This window comes from Octodon degus, unplaced genomic scaffold (genome assembly GCF_000260255.1).
Source record: "Octodon degus isolate 3935 unplaced genomic scaffold, OctDeg1.0 scaffold00225, whole genome shotgun sequence".
NCBI lineage: Eukaryota > Metazoa > Chordata > Mammalia > Rodentia > Octodontidae > Octodon > Octodon degus.
Window position 1 is genome coordinate 2,366,523 of NW_004524801.1, and position 20,261 is coordinate 2,386,783.

At 43.8% G+C, this 20,261-nt stretch overlaps 1 protein-coding gene across 1 annotated transcript in view; it reads right to left on the bottom strand.

Annotated features, from left to right (window-relative positions):
- Nucleotides 1-20,261, bottom strand: part of Hunk (hormonally up-regulated Neu-associated kinase) — a 119,108-nt gene that overhangs the window by 53,707 nt on the left and 45,140 nt on the right. Inside the window, exon 2 of the mRNA XM_004645345.2 lies at nt 15,289-15,581. Within this exon, the coding sequence (XP_004645402.1) occupies nt 15,289-15,581 (293 nt within the window). The remainder of the gene's footprint in view (nt 1-15,288; nt 15,582-20,261) is intronic.

The following is a 20,261-nucleotide window of genomic DNA, read 5'->3' on the forward strand; positions in this document are numbered from 1 at the left end:
TATATCATATACTGAAAATCTCTCATTGTTCTGAAACACTCCTTTCTTGGTGCAGCTTTTATTTTCCTACATTTGAATAGCGAGATGGGAAAAGATATACTCTTTTTCTTCTTGCTACCATTGTATGGAACTCAACGGTGAAATTGTGATAAAACAAAAAATGGCATTGATACGCCGTATCAATGTCTAGAAACAACAGGCAACTGCTGTTGCCAGGACTATCTGTGGTAAATAGGACAGCAGTGTCCCATTTAACAGGGACAGTTGCTTCAAAGCTTGGCCTCAGTACTACCAACCCATCCTGTTTCACAAGTGAAGCCAGGAATCTGAATCTGGTCTCAATTTTTAAATGCTGGCATCAAACTCCCATTTAAAACAACAACAATACTGTGTGGCCAACATCCCAGGCAAGAAGTGGTCTCCCACGTACTAGTTTTCAACTTCAGTATGGATAGAGGCTGAGGTTTTAAGCGGACAAGAGATTGCCCTGGGAGAGGGCAGAGAATTACAGGGGAAAAAACAAAAAACAAACAAACAAACAAACAAACAAACAAACAAAAAAACCCCAAGCACAGCATTCAGCTGGGAAAGGACCATTCACAGAGGAGTAAAAAGGAGCCAGTAGGGGCAGGGGAATTCCCACAGGAAAAACTTGGGGTGAGATTTCCAGGCAGGAAGAAAAATTAAGGAGTCAAATGGTAATCTCTACAACGCATCCCATGGATTCCAAAAGGGAGGACTGCTGGTAGCCTTTGGGCTAGACACTTGGGTTCAAAAGTTCTGCATTAAGCATGCAACTAAGAAAGGGAAATAGATGTTCCCCATCTAATGCTTTCATAATCAGTTCAAATGAAACAATGCACAGTGCACCTCAAGTCTATGTCTGCTTTTAAAAGGCATCATTGTGTCCAATACGAAGTGATCCCAAACCTAAGGTGGCCCCCACTTCTTATTCCAGTGGGAAGGTCTTGGCCCTTAGAAAAGAGGTTTAGGAAAACACAGAGATAGAATATTTAGAAATACAGTGGAATTATCAAGTGACTATTGCTCCTCTGTGAAGTTGCCTCAGCATCATACTTAAGGCCATGTGCTCAAATGTTAGCATAATTCATTTTAGAGATGTTGTTTCTGTGCCTTTATATTTCATGAAACAATTTTATTCAAGTCTGTTAAGGCAGAACCAAGATGGCTCTCTGAGTACAGTGTTTCCAGAGGGACAAGAGCTGTCCACTGGGCTACGATATCTGTGATGAGCACTTTTTGAATCTCCATGTGACATAGTCTTGCTAGAAATCTTATCCTAAACCATAAGCACCATTTAAAATCTCTGTAAATTAATCTTTAGTGAATTGTTTTCAGTCTCTTAGATTGTTGCAATTGCAAGGCCATCCAGAAGTTGTGATTATAGGCACGTGACGTGGCCCTGCTTCTGTTTCTACCAGATCCTAGACATGCTGGGTGCCTTTTAGAGTACCCAAAGTGACAGATGAGTGACTTGAGTCAAGGTTAATGCATGTGCTGTTAATCTTGATGGTCAACTTCACTGGATTAAGAGATTCATGGAGAGGTAACTGGATTGAGAAGTCACCAAGCTCATCATGGATTAAGCATTAACGAGTCCACAGCTGAACGGGCTCTTGGGAGGAAGGGCTTGGTTGGAGAAAGTGAGTCACGCAGCTCTGACCTTAGGGACCACATCCAGTCCCTGGTCCCTTCTCGGGGCTCTTTCCCTGCCGTCTGCTTCTCAGATACCATGAACTGAGCCACTTTCCTCCGCCACACCCTTTCACCAGTTTCTGCCTTGGCATCAACCAAATATTGGCTGAAAACACAAGCCAAAATAAATGCTTACTCATCTAAATTGTGTATCTCAGATATTTTGTCCCAGGAACAAACAGCTGACCAATACAATGTGAATGCGTCTTCTCTCACCAATATTTTGTTGTTGAAAATAAAACAGTTGAAACTGCGCCTCCCTAACATGAAATATTTGTGAGGACTCTTTAAGACATTCTTTTCTAAAGATAATTAAGATATATAAACTTGACTTCTACTCAAACATATAACATAATTTCAAAATAATACGTAAACAAAGAAAAACACTACTAGCAACAGTCCAAACTGTGATTCTGTGAGAATTGATTGTAGAGCAGTAGCACTATTTAAATCTAACACAAGGCCACAGTTTGTTTCAAGTGAAATTAAGCTTCTTCGCCAACAAAGAATGGAAGTCACACTAAGTCATTAAAGAGAGATTTGGTTCAGAACAAATATTATTGAGAAAAACAGATTAAAGAGGCATGGCAAAATGAAGCAATTACCAAGAATAATAAAACTGAAGAGTGTGATTCTGGGGCCACGAAAGCCTAGTGAACAACTTAAATGATTAGGAAAATGTTATAAACAAAAGAGTAAAAATAAGAAAAGATGCAACAGAAAAAAAAAACAACCAACTTTTAATATCAGAGAAATGTCTTTCAATCAGGGGAGAAAGTGAAAAACTGTATTAGGAAAAATAAATTTCTATCTTCCCACCCACTGTGTCCTAGAGCAAGCAATTCCTAAGACTTACAAAAATGGAAAGAACAAACTTAGTTAACAGAGGGAGGGTACTTGCCCATACAGCAGCCTTTTGTCCAGGTCTCTAAATGATTTCAGCGATAACAATCTGACTATCCTAAGGTTCTGGGACTAGTCAACAGAGAGGTGCACTGCAAGAGTCATTCAGTCTCTTTTGGCTTTGTTTATTTCTACTTCCTGTTTTGTCTTGTCAATTATATCTGAAAGAAGGAGAGGACTGCTTTTCTTCTTAGTCTTTAGGGAAAAAGTCTCTAAAGTCTACTTTTGGTTCCATTTGTGCTTTTCTAGACACTCTAGCTATGCAGACCACGCTGGCCTTGACCTCATGGCAATCTGGCCTAGGTCTCCTGAGTGCTGGCATTGCAGGTCTAGGTCGCCACACCTAGCTTAAAGTCACTTTCATCAAGGTACAGTCAGCCCTCTAAATCAGTGGGTTCTGCATCCTCAAATTCAACCAATCTCAAATCAAAAAATATTCATGGGGAAAATGTTCATCTGTACTGAACGTTTTTTGGTTTTTGGTTTTTTTTGGTCATTCGACAGAACTACACAACCAGTATTTCATAGCACTTGCAGTGCATTAGGTATCATAAGTAATCCAGAGATGATTTGAAGTGCACAAAAACATTTGGATAGGATCCCATGGGTGGTGTCCACAGGGGGCTGGGGAACCAATTCCTTGAAAATACCAAGGGAAGGCAACATTTACACTAGTGTGTGGAAAACTTGTGGACAAAAATGGTCATAGTAGTTTTACTAATACTTTCCCCTAACTGGAAGCACCCAACACGTCCCAGAGTAGATGAAGGGACCAACAAACTCTGTTATACCTGAATGTTCAAGAATACACATCCCAGTATAACAGCAATAAGAAGAAAAAGAGATAAAATCACAGGAAAACCTCAAATACTTGTTTCTAAGTAAAAGAAGTTAATATAAAAGTGCTACACGCTGTATGACTCCATCTACTGTCTATGATATTCTGGAAAAGACAAACTGTGGAGACAATTAAAAAAATCAGTGGCTGGGGCCGGTGAGATAGCTCAGCGGACCAAAGTACCTACTTAGGCAAGCACAAGGACCACAGTTCAGTCCGTGGTACCACATGCCACACAGGGCCCCTCCTTCTGGGAGCGCTGAGCTGGCTGGAGTCTGGGCATGGTGGTATATGCCTGTAATGACAGCGCTGGGGAGGATGAAAGCAGGAGGATCACCATGAGTCCAAGCTGTGTAGGGAGACCCTGCAACAACCAAATACATTTAAAAAAAAAAAAAAAATTCAATGGTCACCAGAAGCCAGGAGTGGGAGGAAACGGGAGAAAGAGGAACACAGACTTTCAAGGCTTAAAATTTCTTATGCTAGTAAACCGGTAGCTGTATGACATACATGTATCCAATTCCAAAGAAATGTACCTCGCACAATGAACTTTAATATAAACTCTTCATCAAGCACCTTGATGAAGATTTACATATCTATATTGTTTATCTATTTCTTTAAACTTTTTTAATTATGTACTTATTTATTTGGTACAGGGTCTCACTACGCAGCTCAGACTCATAGTGATCTTCCTGTCTCAGCCTCCCCAGTGCTGGCATTACAGGTGTGTGCCACCAGGCCCAACTGCTAGGCCAGCACAGCATGTGGTACTGAGGATCAAACACAGGACCTTGCACTTGCCAAGCAGGTGCTTAAGCCACTGAGCTTTCTCCCCAGGTCCCATATATCTATATTGGTTCATTAATTGAAACCACTAACTACATTAAGCAAAGAGTACAGGGCAGAAGGCAAGTAGGAGGGAATTCTCGGTAATTTCTACACAATTTCTCTGTAAACCTAAAACCACTGCAAAGTATATTAATTCCTGTTAAGTACTTTGTAGATAATTTCCCTTTCCTCAGAGAATAGTACCTAGAGTAATGTGGCTACCACCAAGTGCCTTACTCCAGTTGTTTGCCTCAAGCACTCTAAGGTACCTGCAGTTCTTTCCACACAGAGGTTACCCGGACCCCCTGCTCAGCTCCTCAACAATGACCAAGGAGGGCACAAATGATCCTAGGAGATCACACAATTGATTTGAGGGTTTCAAGTTTTTGATGTTTTGTTTGTTTTACTTTTGTTTTTGAGACAGTGTCTTGCTATGCTACTGAGGCTGCCGTCCAAGGCACAATCCTCCTGCCTCAGCCTTCCAAGTAGCTGGGATGACAAGTGTGCACCACTGCACTTGGCATGGTGTTAAGGTTTATGTCTAGTTGTCCCCCAAAGCCTCATGGCAACCATGAGGGCAGCTTCTAGAGTTGGTGATTAATTCATAATCCAATGCTGGGATTATGGGTGTGAGCGCTATACCTTCCCTGGGGCCAGATAATCTACATCACAATGTAAAGAAGGGAAAGAGGCTTGCTAGCTGCGGCAGCTGCTGCTCCTCCCTCGGCTCTTTGCTGTCTTCCACCACCATGAACGGCTGCCCTCTGCCACATGCCACTCTGCCTTGGAGCCAAGCTGAATATGGACTGAAACCTCCAAATTGAACTAAATGAGACTTTCCTTTCTTATTTTTGGGTGCTGGGTATTTTGTCCCAGCAACAACAGAAAATTAACTGAGACACATGGGGTCACAAAGTGGAGAGATGCCTTCCTGAACAAGAGAGCAAGAGCTAATTTATTCATGAGGTTTTAGTGCATTACAATGTGCTTTTTAGGCACTGGTAGGTCTGTTATTCTGAAACTGGCTCCACCATTCAGCCTCCCTGTAGTTTAAGTGAAAAGTGTGGTCTTCACTCTGGCTTCATCCCAAAGGCAGAAGGCCTGCTTCTATGCAGAGCCTGGTTTGCCTAGTGGGAAGCCAGGTGTGGACAGAAGAATGGGAAACAATGGCAATGGAGAGAAGGATGCACCTCCTGATATTGGTGGCCCCTGACACGATGGACCAACTCAGAGAAGGGAACAGAAGTGGGAGGAACTTCCTTTGGTTCCTAAGGGGGAGCTCCTCTCCATGGCAAGCGAACTTGAAATTCCCTGTGAATGCATAGCTGGAAGCAAAAAGGAAGAAGGGAATAGGCCCTGGATAGATGAAAAGGCGTCTTTTCTTGGTCAAAAGGGCTTTGAAGAAGTATAAGGTTTATTTCATTTGTCATAATGCCCTCTAGCCCTATCCATCTTGTCACAAATGACAGAATTTCATGCTTTTTTTAATGGCTGAATGGTATTCTGTTGTGCGTATATTCTGTATTTTCTTATCCCTTCGTGTGTGGTTGAACATCTAGGCTGATTCCATATGTTGGTTACTGTGAACAGTATTGCAATAAACACAAGACAGGGATCAAATAAATCTTTCCTGCAAAGCATTGAGGCATACACCTGTGATCCCAGCACTCCAGAGGCTGAGGCGGGAGGATCACCGTGAGTTGAAGCCCAGCCCAGGCTACACAGCGAGTCCAAAACCACGCATGAATACGTAATGAGACCCAGTCTCCATGAAAAAGCCCTCTTTCCTCTTTAAATTGTTTGTGTCAGATAATTTGTCACAGCAACAAAGGGCAGACTAATACAAACTTAAAGGCTATTTACTATATTAAATGAAATAAGCACAGGCATGCAAATGTGCTGTCACCCATTTATGGAAGCTAAATAAGTTGACCTCCTGAAATAAGAAGCAGAATGTTAGCTACCAGAGTCTGGGGAGGATAGAGGAAAGGGGGACTTGAGAGAGGCAGTGACATAGAACAAAAATACATTTAGATACGAAAGGTAGTATTCTACAACACAGTGATGGATCTCTAACAATAATTTATTGTAGAGCTGAAAGTAAGAGAAGGCAAGATTTTGAATATTCTCACCTGAAACAATTAGCAAACATTTGAGATAAATGATACACTAGCTATCCTGATCATTATGTATTGAAACATCATATATACCTCAATGTTATGGTTTAGTTCTAAAACGACCCTCAAAAGCCTCAGATATTCAGAGGTTGGGCTTCTGGAAGCCGACTGGATCAGGGGGGTGCTATACCCACCAGTGAGTTAATCCACTGAAGAATTCGTGGATGAATATGTTGTTGAGGGGGTTGGAGGTGGGTTGCTGGGGTGTGACCTAGAAGGGTGGATTCTTGTGGCTGGCTCCTCCCTTTTCTCTCTGCTTCTTGGCAGCCATGGATTGAGTGGCTTCTTCCACACTGGCCCTCCCGTCACCCTGTCTTCCTTGGCACATGCTGAACACTGACCGAGTCCCCTGAAACCCTGAGTTGAAACCCTCTCCTTTAAGATATCACTGCTAAGTATTTTTCTCAGCAACAGAAAAATGTACAACACACTGTAATTTTAAGCAATATGTTGATTAAAAAAAAAAAAAAAACTTTTTTAAAAAGAAAAATGGGGGCTAGGGAGAGATAACTCAGCAGCATAAGCATAAGTACCTGGCTGGCCAGCACAAGTTCCCAAGTTCAATTCCTGGTATGGCATGCCTTGCTGGCCAGGGAACCCTGGGCATGGTGCCAGAACCAGGTGTGGAGGCACATGCCTATAATCCCAGCACTGGGGAGGCTAAGACAGGAGGATCACTACAAGTCCAAACCTCATAGAGAGATCCCATATCAAAAACATAACAAAAAATGAATAAATAAATTGAAAAATGGAAAACTTTTTCTTTTATACATATAAAATGATTTAAGAATGCAAGAAAGGGGATAGGGCAGTCTGTCACTCAAAGATAGATGATATAAAGTAATACAAGATGGCACTTGAAGATGGCTTCCGTAGAACAGTGCTAAAAGACTAGGGTATCTTCAGAACATTGGTAAGGACCAATGCAGGGATGAAGAGAAGCCATGGGAAGGGACCTTTGCAAAGTGTAAGGAGGGAGGCCAGAACAAAAAAGTCACTGGACAGACCAGACGCACAAGCAAGGAAAGGCTACGGGACCTTCTCTGTTCATTGGACATTGCTGGTAACACATGCAGAGCAGCTCAAAACTGACACTCTACTGAGTGGCATATGGGGACACTTTTCCAGAGATGCAGAGAGGATCCAAGGGAAACAGTCTCCACATGCTCTCAGTCATCACCTAATCACAAGACCTTTGTTCTCAACTCTGTCAAAGGGACAAGTGCAGACAGCCACTGATAACATCTAAAAGTTCACCCACAGGTTATCGTGCGTGCTTCCCTTTCTCCCACCTAAAGTCTCCATGCATTGCTTTAAAGATGGCTGTCTCAAAGGTTTGGGAACTGGCCACAGTGATGTCCCGTCACTGCCTTCCCAGATGGAAGAGTTCAAGGAGAGCCAGCAAAGATTCTTGCTGTGACAAACATTTGGGTCCTGGATGAGGGCAGGATAGGAGGTGCAGTCACTCACACCTTGCAAACAAAGAGACAGGCAGAAGCAGGGAGGGTGGCAGTGAGGCTAAGAACGGCACGTGTGTGCACACCTGAGTATTGTGAGTTCACACGAACTTGTGTGTGCAAGTAGACACGAGCATGTGTGTATGAGTATGTACACACATATGCGTACATCTATGTGCGTATGACTATACACATATGTGGCTGTGAGCTCATTTATGTGTCCCTATGCACATAGTATGGAGATTGTCATATGAATGCACATACATCTGAGATGGGAACAAAGAAAGATTTACTCCATGGTCCAGCCATGAAGGCTGTTTCAGGACACCAACACAGTGGAGGTGTAGACAGAGGGGGAGGAACTCTAGAAGCAGCTTGCAGGAGACAGTCAGAGCTGAAACTCAAGATGAAAGTGCAGAACTGAATGGCAGAAAAATAAGGTGACTAAGATTTAAGCAGGGATAAGACATGGACGAACATGTCTCCTGGAGTTGGAGAGAGAAGCAGAGATGGAGAACAAACATGGCAGCCTGGGGAGGTCAACAGAGACAGGCTTCAGCAAGCAGCCCTCTACCTAGTCAGCTGATCATCCCTGGACCAATCATATCAACTCACAAGCCTCTGACTCTTCTCTGAAAAACGGCCTCTGAAAAGGAACTCCTGCACTGGGCCACTAGTAAGGAAATGATTTGACACACAAATCCCTGTTTGGACACAAAGAATATGACACAAGTCCTAAGAGTTACCAGGTGAGAAGCTGGAGGTAAGGAAAATAAAGACTCCAAAATGACATGCATGAGGTCCTGGGCTCAATCCTCATGCTACAAGAGAAAAGATTCTAGGATGAAGTGAACAGGGAAGGTCCAGAAAAGGCTTAAAAGGGTGATGAATTTGGTGACAAGCAAACATGAAGGTGCATGACCCTCTAAATGGAAGGCCAGAGTGATGGGACCAGGGGAGGCTAAACAAAACCCAGACAGGATTAACTTTAGGAGGGAAAGTTTGCCTGTGGGGATGGCCACAAGATGGATTTTAGTAATAAGCCGAAGATAAAACATCCAAGAAAAGCACAGAAATCCCCAAGGCACCAGGCATTTTTAGTGAACAAGAGTTTGAAGGTCTTATCTACAAAAGCACTGTATTAAAACCAAATGATTTGTAAATCTTTGATTTATTTACAGCAAGGCCATGTTGACAAAACACAAGAATAACTTGTTATGCATGGATCTGATTTATTTATTCAAAATGAAATCTTTATTGAGTTTCTATAAAGCTCCAGAAACAAATTCTGTTTATAAAAATGAAAGAACTAGTTGCTAAAAGTACCCACTCTTAAATTGTGACCTAAAAATTCAACAATGAAGAAACTCCATTGAAATTCCAGAAAGAACATAAAATATTCCAGAAAGAGCCTGGGACTGGCTACCAGAAAGCCTCCTCACTCAGATGCCAGCTATCCTCATTCAATGCCCCTTCATTCATCTCACAAAGTCTTACTATCTATCCCTTGGGCTGGGTGCTGAACTAAATGATGGCCTATGTAGAAGACAGAGATCAAACACACAAAGAATCACAAGATACATGTTTGAAAGGCAGTTCAAGGTGTGGTGGGACCATGTAACCAGGACAGCACCCAGCCTGAAGCGCTTGCCAGAGAAAGCGTGCTTGGACCTGGGTCCTACCTGAAGGATGAACAGGATTCAGTCCTAAAAACATGGAAAAAGTAACACCAAAGAAAGAAGAGGACAATTATGAGCCCTGAGCACCCAGAACTCACCAATAAGATGGACTCGGTAAGGATTACAGTAAACTTGACCTTGTGGAGGAGCTCAGTGTTAGCACTTCACATAGGTAACTCATCTAACCTGCCACAACCGTCATGGATGGTAGATAATCTATTATCTCTATGTGGCAAGGGAGGCACCAGCATGAGATATGTGTCCAATTCTGCTTCTAAGTGGCAGAGGCCACGTGTGAATGCAGGATTTAGTGTCAACACTGCGGACCACTGTAAGTACCAATCTATCGACTGATTAGGCTATGGCTTTGCAAAATCATGCATTTGCTATCACAGTTTTCAAAGCACAATTATTATAGTTGGGATCTAAATTATCCCCCAAAGTCCTCATGGATTCAGAGGTGGGTCTTCTAGAAGGCAAATGGAGCATGGGGTGCTACAGTGACCTGTTGATTAATCCATTAAGGAATTCAGTAGCTGAATATGCTCTCGGTCAGAAAAGGCAGGTCACTGAGGACACAACCTAGAGGGTATGTCTCCCTCACAATCTCTTCCCATTCCTTCCCTCTGCCTCTGCTTCCCAGTCATCAAGATGTGAACAGTGCCAGACCCTTCAGCCATGCATTGTATGCTTTGGAGCCAGCCAACTATAGACTGAAACTTTTCAAAACCATGAGTCCTGTCTCAGTTACTTTTCTTTCATTGCTGGGATAAATCCCTAACACCCAGAAATAAGGAAGGAAAGTTTTATTTAGCTCACAGTTTGTGGAGGTTTCAGTCCATACAAAAGCTGGCTCCAAGGCAGACTGGCACATGGCAGAGGGCAGCAGTTCATGGTGGCAGAAAGCAGCAAAGAGCAAATGGAAGGAGTAGCAGCCACAGAAAGCAAGTCTGTCTCCCTTCTGCTGCATTCAGGCTGTCTGTGCCAGGCTGGGTGTAGCACTCACACCCAAAATCCCAGCAGCATTCACACCCATAATCCCAGTGGATCATGAGTCAATCACAAACTCTAGTAGTCTGCCCCAAGACTGCATGAGGCTTTGGGGGACAACTAGACACAAACCATTACAAGCCCAAATAAGCCTGTCTTCCACTAGTGCATGAGTGTCAGATATTTTGTCTCAGTGATGAGAAAGTGACTAAAACATCAATTATGCCCAAAACATTTGATTCAACCACAGCCTCCAGGCATGTGCTTGCTCTAAGCAGAAAGGCCTGGGGTCCCAAAGAGTTTCTGGACACGAGCAGAAATGCCAAATTATGGCCCTCTCATCTGCCTTCCCCTCCCTTTCCTTGGAGGAAAAAACCTTACAGTTCAAAAGAATTCCTTAATCCCCCACCAAAACAGGTTGTGCCCAGGTCTTGTCAGACCCAAAAGAACAAAGCAGGGCCCTGCCCCTCCCCTGCATTCCTTCCGAGCTCCAGAGGCCCTTTCCCAATATTGGTGGATGGAGGTCACGGCCCTGGGAGGGGCCAGGTTGACACACAGCACACACTGGTTCCAGCAGCCTTTGATCATTGGGTGCTTTCTTCTCACCCTGCAGCCCCACGGCTGGTCTCATCCTGCTTATGGGAAGCAGTATTGTTATCCTCTACTATTTGGTCTGTAGAGCTTGATTGGCCTTTGTTATTTTGAATGAACAGATGAAGCTCAAATTAGCCTCTAAGCAAAATTAGCCTACTTGTTGATTCATGCTAGGAGTCAGGGCTCTGTATACAATGGGCAAATGATCAGGTTTGAGCATCCTGTTGGGAGAGTGGGGGTGGGCTCCCCCACTCCCACAAACTGGCTCTATTTTAAATGTGAGTATTTCAGGCATTCCTGAAATGAAATAATAAAAAAAATTTAAAGGGCCGGCCTGATAGCTCAGCGGACTAAAATGCCTGCTTACACAGAGCTCAGCGGCCAGCAGGGGTTTGCCCAGCCGGGGTTTGATCCCAGCGTGCCACGCCAGCCCGCCCCTGCGACGTGCTGAGACAGCGATTGAGACTGGGTGTGGTGGCGCGCACCTGCAATCCCAGCCCTCGGGAGACTGAAGACAGGAGAATCACTATGAGTCTGATCTATGCAGCGAGACCCTACAGACCCTGTCCTAAATACAGAAAAAGGAAAAAAAAAAAAAAAAAAGTGTAGTGTCATATAAACTTGGAAATCAGCTGCATGGGTTTAAATTTCACGGTGAGATGGTTATATGATTTTTAAAGGGTTGCTTTTTTTCAGTGCTGCAGATGGTACCCAGGGAGGGCCTCGTGGCTGCTACACAAGCGTTCTGCCCGCGAGCCGTTCCACAGTCCCTAAGAGCTGTGTCTTTCCAATGACATTTATGTAGTTCTGGTAGGTAAATAAATACTCAGCATTCGTAGCACAGGAAACGGTGGCTGTGGCAGCATCGAGTGGATCGTGACATAACGGGATGGTATCACCCTAATCAAGAACTGAGTTGCACAACATCAGCTGATAGGGAACCGAAAGCCTTTTAAGTCACTGTACACCTGCAGGCAGAAAAACCCACTCTGAATCCTTTTGGATTCAGCAATCTGTTTGCTCAGAAATCTTCCCGCTGGGTACTCCGGGGCTTCGCTGAAATGCTGTACTGCCTCACTCGCTTGAAGAAAAATCTAACCTTAAAATCCTTTATGAAATTCATTCCTCCTCTGTAGCACAATGAAGAGAATTTGCCACAATGGGAGAGTGGAACAGTAAAAACTACATAAAAGTGATTGTAGTAAAACCTAAACCAGTAGCAAGCCGAATTACAGACGCTGAAGTGCAGTAGGATGGAATCTTCCAGAGTCAAGAGTTTCAGCTAACACCACCCGTAAATATATTCTAAGCAATCACCCTAATGGGCTGTCTGGGCAACCCGATCACCTACGCCCAGGTGCAGTGACAAACAATAACATGATTTCTAAAGAGCAAAGCAAAGCAATCCCTCCAACTCTAGATTTCCATTGTCCTCAAATTTTCAAAGATCTGAGCTCTCGCCATACTGGATTATGAATATATTTCCAGCGAGAGAGCTGGAGATAAGAGAGAGAAGCAGTATACTGTCTTTGCTATCAAAACATGATTAAATTCATTCCTTTGACATTCTGACAGTAATTGCACTGAGAGGGATTGGATTTTGTTAAAATTACTTTAAAAGGGTTGTTGAGAATTTCCTGCAGCCGAGATCGGCGTGCAGTGCACAGCTCTCGCTTGCTTTCCCTTTGTTGTCCTCATGATCCTGAGGGGCTCTGCACTCATCTCATTTCTGACAGCGTGAAGCCCTTGGAAAAACACCCACAGAAAGCTTTGCCTCTTGCAGTCCCTTGGTTCTATTTTCTGCTGTGACCCTCAGAGTCAGTAATCCAAGCTGATTCATTCATGAGGTTTCTGCCTCCATCATCTTAATAAACAAAGACAGAGCCAGGCACCCTTACAACCATCATTTTCCTAATAACGGCAGAGACATGACACTCCAGGTGACACCAGGGTATTGTTTGGAAGAGCCAAAAACAGTGCTATGCACTTCAAGTTTCTCAATGTTCCAATCCTTGATGATGTAAACCCAAAGAGATCTCACAAATCACGACTGCATGATCACATGTGAATATATTTCCATATATATATATGGAAATATATATTTCACACTAAGAGGTGTTTGCGAAGATGGTCCCTCCCCTTGGTGGACAAGCAGCCCTCATGGTGCCAGGGCAGGGCTGGCTCCTGGAAAGCCCTGAGCAGAGGGACTTCCTCATGGCCCTTGGGCTCAGCACTGACAAAGCAGAGTATCCCTAATGCCAGTCTCCTTAGGGAAGTCACAGCCCTTGCCACCTGCGAAGGATGAGAGCTCTGATGGCCTCAAACTGCTTTCTTCACTGATCAGAAAATGAATGGCTTTCAGACAGATAAAAGGTACCATCAGGTGTTAAATTTTGAAAGAAATGTGTGCTTCTTTACGGGATTAAACCGGGAGTTCTTGTATGACTCGGTGATTCCACTCCCAGGAAAGCAAAAGAAATGCAAACATCTTACATGAAAACTTGTCTACACGTGCTCACCACAGCAGCCCCGAAGTGGAAACAACCCCAAATCCATCGAATGCTAGAGATCAGTAAAGCGGGATGTATCCATGCAATGCAACGCTATTTGCCTATAAAAAGGAAGGATGTACTAATACATGTCTGAACAACATTTTGCTAAGCAGAAAATATCACTTACAAAAGACATTCTACATACTGAATGATTCCATTTATATGAATATCCAGAGTAGGCAAATCCAGACACGCAGAGCACAGATTAGTAGTTGCCAGGAGTTAACAAAAGGGAAAACAGAAAGCAACTACTAATGGCACATGGTTTCTTTCTTTCTCTGTGTGGTTTTTGTTTTTTGTTTTGTTTTGGTTTGGTTTGTTTTTGGTTTTTTGGTTTTTTTGCAGTTACAGGGATCGAACTCAGATCATCGCTTTTGCCAGGCAGGTACTTTTACCGCCAAGCTATCTATCTCCCTGGCCCCAAGCTTGCTTTTAGAATAGAAATATTCTAAAATTAGATTGCGCTGGGGAGATAGCTCAGTGGCATAAGTGCCTGCCTGGCAAGTCCAAGGTCCCAAGTTCGATCCCTGGTACCAAAAAAAAAAAAAAAACTGTGATGATAGCTACTGGATTATACATTTTCATGTAGTGAGTTTTAAGAGTATATATAAATCAGATCTCAATTTTAAATGTTTAAATATACGTGCATATATAAGGATGCATACATATATATCTTATGCCTTGACTATATTTCTCAAAATGAGAATTAATTAAGCATGATTATTGATTTTTCCCAATAACTGAGAAATTAGTGATTAAGCATTTCACGAAGGAAGAGCTACACATTTGTTAGTAAAACCAATAATGTGGGGGAAAGCAAAGAGGAAACTTTTCAGACTTATCTGATTATCATACTCAAGTAGGCAACCAGCACCAGCAGCAACACTGAAGAACAGCGTTTTTGTCTGGTTTCTCTGTCGAGCCTTTTTCTAGGAGGGAACAAGCTAGTGTTGGTTTCCTGGGAACCGTCCTAGACTTCAAGGGCAAGTCCCCACCACGAATGATGATTCGATTCAACTGAATAACACCACTATTGAGCAGCTACATTTGAAGGCAAATACAAGGACAGCGGTATCCCTAGTATCAGCTGGATAGTCACCTTGGGCTGTTTCACCCCAGATTCTTTTTTCAGACACCTGAGCCACCGGTCTCCCAACTTTGTAAGTAATAAGAATAGCACCTGTCACTTAGCTGGTACTTACTGAGCGCCAAGCGCTGTTTGAGATCTTTCTATCAACTCATGGACCATGACATGGACAGAGAGAGCAGTAGCATTATTCTTATTTAACAGATGAAGAGGCTAAAGTTCAGAGAAGTGAAGTAAGTTGCCCAAGGTCAAAGAACCATCAAAGGGGAGAGCCAGGACACAAGCCCAGGCACCCTGGTTCTGCCCTACTCTTTTCTTTGAATACCACATTGATGCTAACCTAATTTACAAAACACTTCTGTGGAATAAACTCTGTATAGAACTCGTAAAATAGGACACATTACTCAGCCTTACTTGGAGCACCCATTTATCAAAGACATGGCAATGATGAACATGACCACCCTTACCTATGGACCACGCCAACCCGGTGCAGATGCTCCACTGCCGAGATGAGCTGCCGGATATATCTGCGGGCTTCAGACTCCTCCAGCCGCTTCTTCTCATAGATCTTGTGCATTAAGTTACCCCCAGGGCACAGCTCCATGACCAGGTAGTAGCTGTTTTCTGTCTCTAAGATATCAAGGAGCTGTGTGATGTTGGGGTGGCGGATCATCTGCTGGATCTGCCCCTCCCGCCGCAGGTTTTTGGTGACATAGGTGTCCTTTTTGGCTCTCTTCTTATCAATAACTTTGATGGCCACCTAAGAAGTCAAGAGCATAAGTGTTATCAGACATCATGCAAAGGATATTCCTCAACTACTCTTAAGAACTCCAGGAAAATACATCATCATCAGGAATAGAGATGTAGCTGGGTGGCAGACCATGCGCTTAGCATGCAAGAGGCCCTGGCATCCATCCCCAGCACCATGAGGAAATTATTAATTAATTAAAATGGCATCAAAGGAAAAAGTAGAATATCAGGAAAATAAAAGTTTTATTTGTTAAGGAAGACAATGGAATTCACTTAAAGAAACTTCAAAGTTCTAGCACTATGGTTCTGAAATGCTCAGCCAAGGGCTAATGTCAAAAGGTTCCTTCCGGGAAGAAGACAGAAGGGAAGAAGTCCCAACCTCTGAAGGAAGGGACTCTCGCCACTGTCTTTCAGAACTCTGTCACCTGCTCCAGGCCTGGTGCCCAACACTCCCACTTCAGAAACAGCTGAACCTGTCCCGTCTTCATCTAGGATGTGGTCAGAAGCCAGGAGAAGCACTGCCCAAGGACCCAGTTTCTTTGGCCTCCCCTGATATGTGACCAGCCATTGAGTGGCACCAGTGCCACAGGCAACTGTCCCTGCCCCCTTTCCTCTACCCACCCAGTGCCTTTTCAGCAAGCCACTGGCCAGAGGACAAAGGCAGCAGACTGTCCATTTCTAGTAATTGCCTTTTCAGTGATTCTAGTTTGTACCTGTCTCACAATGCACTCAATATACTACTACAGCATAACAGATATGTACATAAATGATGGATACGTTTGCAGAGAGAGACTCAAATGTGATATGTGGACACAGTTCATGACAAAGTGAATAAACAGAAACCTTATGTCTAATGTACTGCATGGTGCTACAGTTGGCAATAAAGTATTACACACTTGAAAATTGCTTAGAGAGTAGGTCTTACATGTTCTTAACACACACACACACACACACACAAATGATACTCTGAGGTGATAGACATATCAACAAGCTTGAGAGTGGCAACCACTTCACAATGTAAACACAGATCAAAACACCACGCTGGACGCAGGAATGACACTCTGCTTCACCGTCACTTCAGCCTCAAAAAACAAAAATGAGAAAAGTAGACACCACCGGCACTACCAGCCAGCCCAGACTGGGCACTGACACTTGACTCTTCTCCAAAACTGTCACCTGGATTCCTGAATTCACTCCATTCCCTGCCTCAAAAATCAGTGGGCCCAGCAGCCTGATTTCTTGCCAAAGCTTTTTGGGCTCACTGCACAAAAGCTTTTTGGGCCTGAGTACCTAACCATCTTCAGCCATACCATGCACCTGCCTGGTTTCTTCTTCACCCATGCTAATCCCCTGCCCCCAAAGGCTATTCAAGAGCCATTCTCTTTCTAGAGAGACCTCCTCGCCCCTGCTCCTGAACACTTAGCATGTAAGACCCCTGCGATAGCATGACCCACTCCTCTTCCCCTGACTCTGTCTTATAAACAGCAAGTGACCGGCGAGATACTAGCTGATGCAATCATCAAAGCAAACCCAGCTATTAACAGCTCAATCTGTCATCTCTTCTGGACAGCAAACTTTTGTCTTAATAGGGAGTTTTAGGCCCTTTATCCACAGATACAGAAAACAACCCAGGGCCGATGATGATCAACAAAGGGAATAATACACGCTGGGGAGGCCTCTGCCAACATCTACCTCACAGGCAAGCCCTGTGCATCCCAAGTCCCAGGCCAGCATTCCTGGCCCGTGGAACTCACTTTCACGCTGGCTGTGGGTCAGCCCAACTCATTCAACAGATGCTAGACTCACAGTTTTATAAATTACACTTCTTCCTGGTTTCCCTCTAAATATATTTATGCTTATTCTCTTGGCAAATTGTGAGAAAGATGCTGAAATGTACAATTAAGTTCTATCTCCGCTTGACTCTATTGCAGTGTTATAAAAATTACACCCTCTGGCAACAAAATCTTAAAAGTACTATGAATAAACAGCAGTCTGAAAGCCAGACAGTAAGATGATCAGCCTTTTTCTTTTAACAGAGCACACAAGTATCGTTAGGATAACTTATTTAGCTTAATTGCCTGTGCTAGGTTGAGTAATAGCCAGAAAACATTAAGTGTGAATCCCTGGATTACATCAGTGTGACTGTATTTGGGGAAAAAAGACTGTGCAGATATGTTTCAGTGCAAAACTTTGAGATGAGATTCACCCGGATCCCCTGGGGGGCCCTACACATCCAACATGTCCTTAATAAAATAGAGACAGAGGAAAATTTTGCACAAATAAAGAGAGGAGAAGGCCATGTGAAGAAGAGCGTAGATGAGAGAGAGGCTCACAAGCCAAGGATCACTGACATCCTCCAGATGTAGGAAGAGCCAAGAGCAGAGCCCTCTCACAAGCACGGCTAATACTTCAACTGTAGATGTCTGACCACGGGAACTGTGAGAGAAATCATTTCCTGCATTAAGCCAACGTTTGTAGAAATTTGTTACAGCAGCCACAAGAAACTAACACATTCTCTAAGGGATGTAAATAAAAGACAGGAACTTTTACCTGACACAGCCCTCTAGGGTACTTCTCCAGGCCTCGTGAGCCCCTCCTTGGAGTCATGGACAACACCACTGTTACAGTTCAGATGAAAAAGTACCCGCCAAGTCAGGCATGGTGGATCACACCTGTAATCCCAGCCCTCTGGAGGCTGAGACAGGAAGATCCCAAATTCAAGACCAGCCTTGGCAAGATCCTGACTCAAAATTTTAAAGAATCTAAAAAGGGCTGGGGATATAGCTCAGCAAGAAGGCCCTAGGCTTTATATCAGTAGTAGTGCCAGGCGGGGGTAAAAGTGCACCACTTTCATTAAAGGGTCAATCCACTGATGAGGTCACCAGTGAGTGAGCTATTAGGAGCAGGATCCTGTTAGAGGAAAGAGGGCCCTTGGGCTTGCCTTTCGATGTTATATCCCGTCCTCCTGCGCTTACTCTCTTTCCGGCGTTGCCTTATTTTCTCTGCATCCTGCTGCTGTGAGGTGCGCAGCTTTCCTTCGCTATGCCCTTCTGCCACGCTGTCCTCCCTCGGAGCCAACCAGCTACGGACTGAAACCTCCTAAGCCATGAGCCAAAAATAAATCTTTCCTCCAACAACTGAAAAGTGACTAATGTGCCACCTTTTCCCTGTACTGTAATCATTTTCTAAACTAGTGCTATGCAGTACAGTCCCCTCTCTCTCCACACGTGTCCCTTTTACCTGAAGCCTTTCTGTGCTCCTTACTCCTCCCTGTCACTGCAATCACAGAGGGCTCCTGACAGTTTCTGACTGAACCCACTTTCCCCCCTGCTCCCACCAGATCATATGTGACCCGTGAGGATAAGGTCACCACTACCACCCCATCAGAGCCCCACTAACTGGGCTGAACCAGCCATGCTGGGGCTTTGAACCTACAAGATCCCTATAAGGCTCTAGTAAGCAGTGAGCAAATATCTGTGACAGCGACCCCTATGGACAGAACTGGGGGCATAGCGGCTCCTCCCAGGCCATCATGGTCACAATCCTGATTATCATAACCCTGAAAGAGTTTACTTCCACCATGCCAGGTCCAGGTGGGTTCACCTGGCCTCTTGTGGGGGAGGAGGGTTCTTATACTTCTCTACTTCTGGGCAACACAGTACACATGCTCGATAATTTTTGATGGGTTTCATCTCAACAAACTCACAACAAACCAAAAATACTGCAAGTGGAAAAGGCACTGAATTCCGTAAGCCATGGGCCAGCCTGGCTTAATGACACAATGCACTACTGCACATCAGTTGCTCTTCTTCATGGTCAACCAGCTGACTGGCAGCTGAGCTCACTGCTGCTGCCCAGTGTGGAGAGAGAAAGAACTGTACCACATGCTCGTTCAGGGAAAGATGCAAAACAACAAAGCATGATTTCTACTGAATACAGATTGCTTTTACATCACCATGAAATTCAAAACTTGTAAGTTAAAGCATCTTAGGTCAGGGGCTGTTTCCCAACAGTCTCTCAGGCCATCATGATCACAGTCCTGATTATCTTGTAACCCTGAAAGAGCTGTCTTGCTTCTCCCAATGTCTTGCTCTTCTTTCCACCCCTTAACCTCCTTTCCTACAGTTGAACAGTGAGGCTATGTGTAATCCAAGATAGGAAATGAGAAACATCCCTTCCACCAGTCCCAGCTCTGGGCCACGTTACAAAGGCCTCTGGAAGTGGCAACAATACCTAATTTGGGAAAAGGGTCTTACAGTCATGATGGGGAAACTGTCCTTCATTAACTCGCAAGCTCCCAAAGCCTTCACTAATTACCTAAAAGGAAGGTGTGGCCAAAAGCCCAGGAATGCCAGTGGTATTCCAGCCAGAAGTTGGAAAGGGTAAAGTTCAGATCTCTGGAGGGTCTCTAGAGGGAACATGGCTCTAGTGATATCTTGACTTTGGACCAGTAAAATTGATTCTGTACTTCCAGCCTCCAGACAATTAGAGAATAATTTTCTGTTGTTTTGAGCCACTGATTTTTTTTTTCTTTTCAAAGTTTTATTGATAAACATATAGCAATGAAACAGTTTCAAATCAAATCGAAAGTACAGTTTCAACAAATAATAAACTGCATATATTCTTCTTAGTGGTTAATTGCTGTACAAGATGCAGACTTGTGATCCTACTTACAAACACCATTAGAACA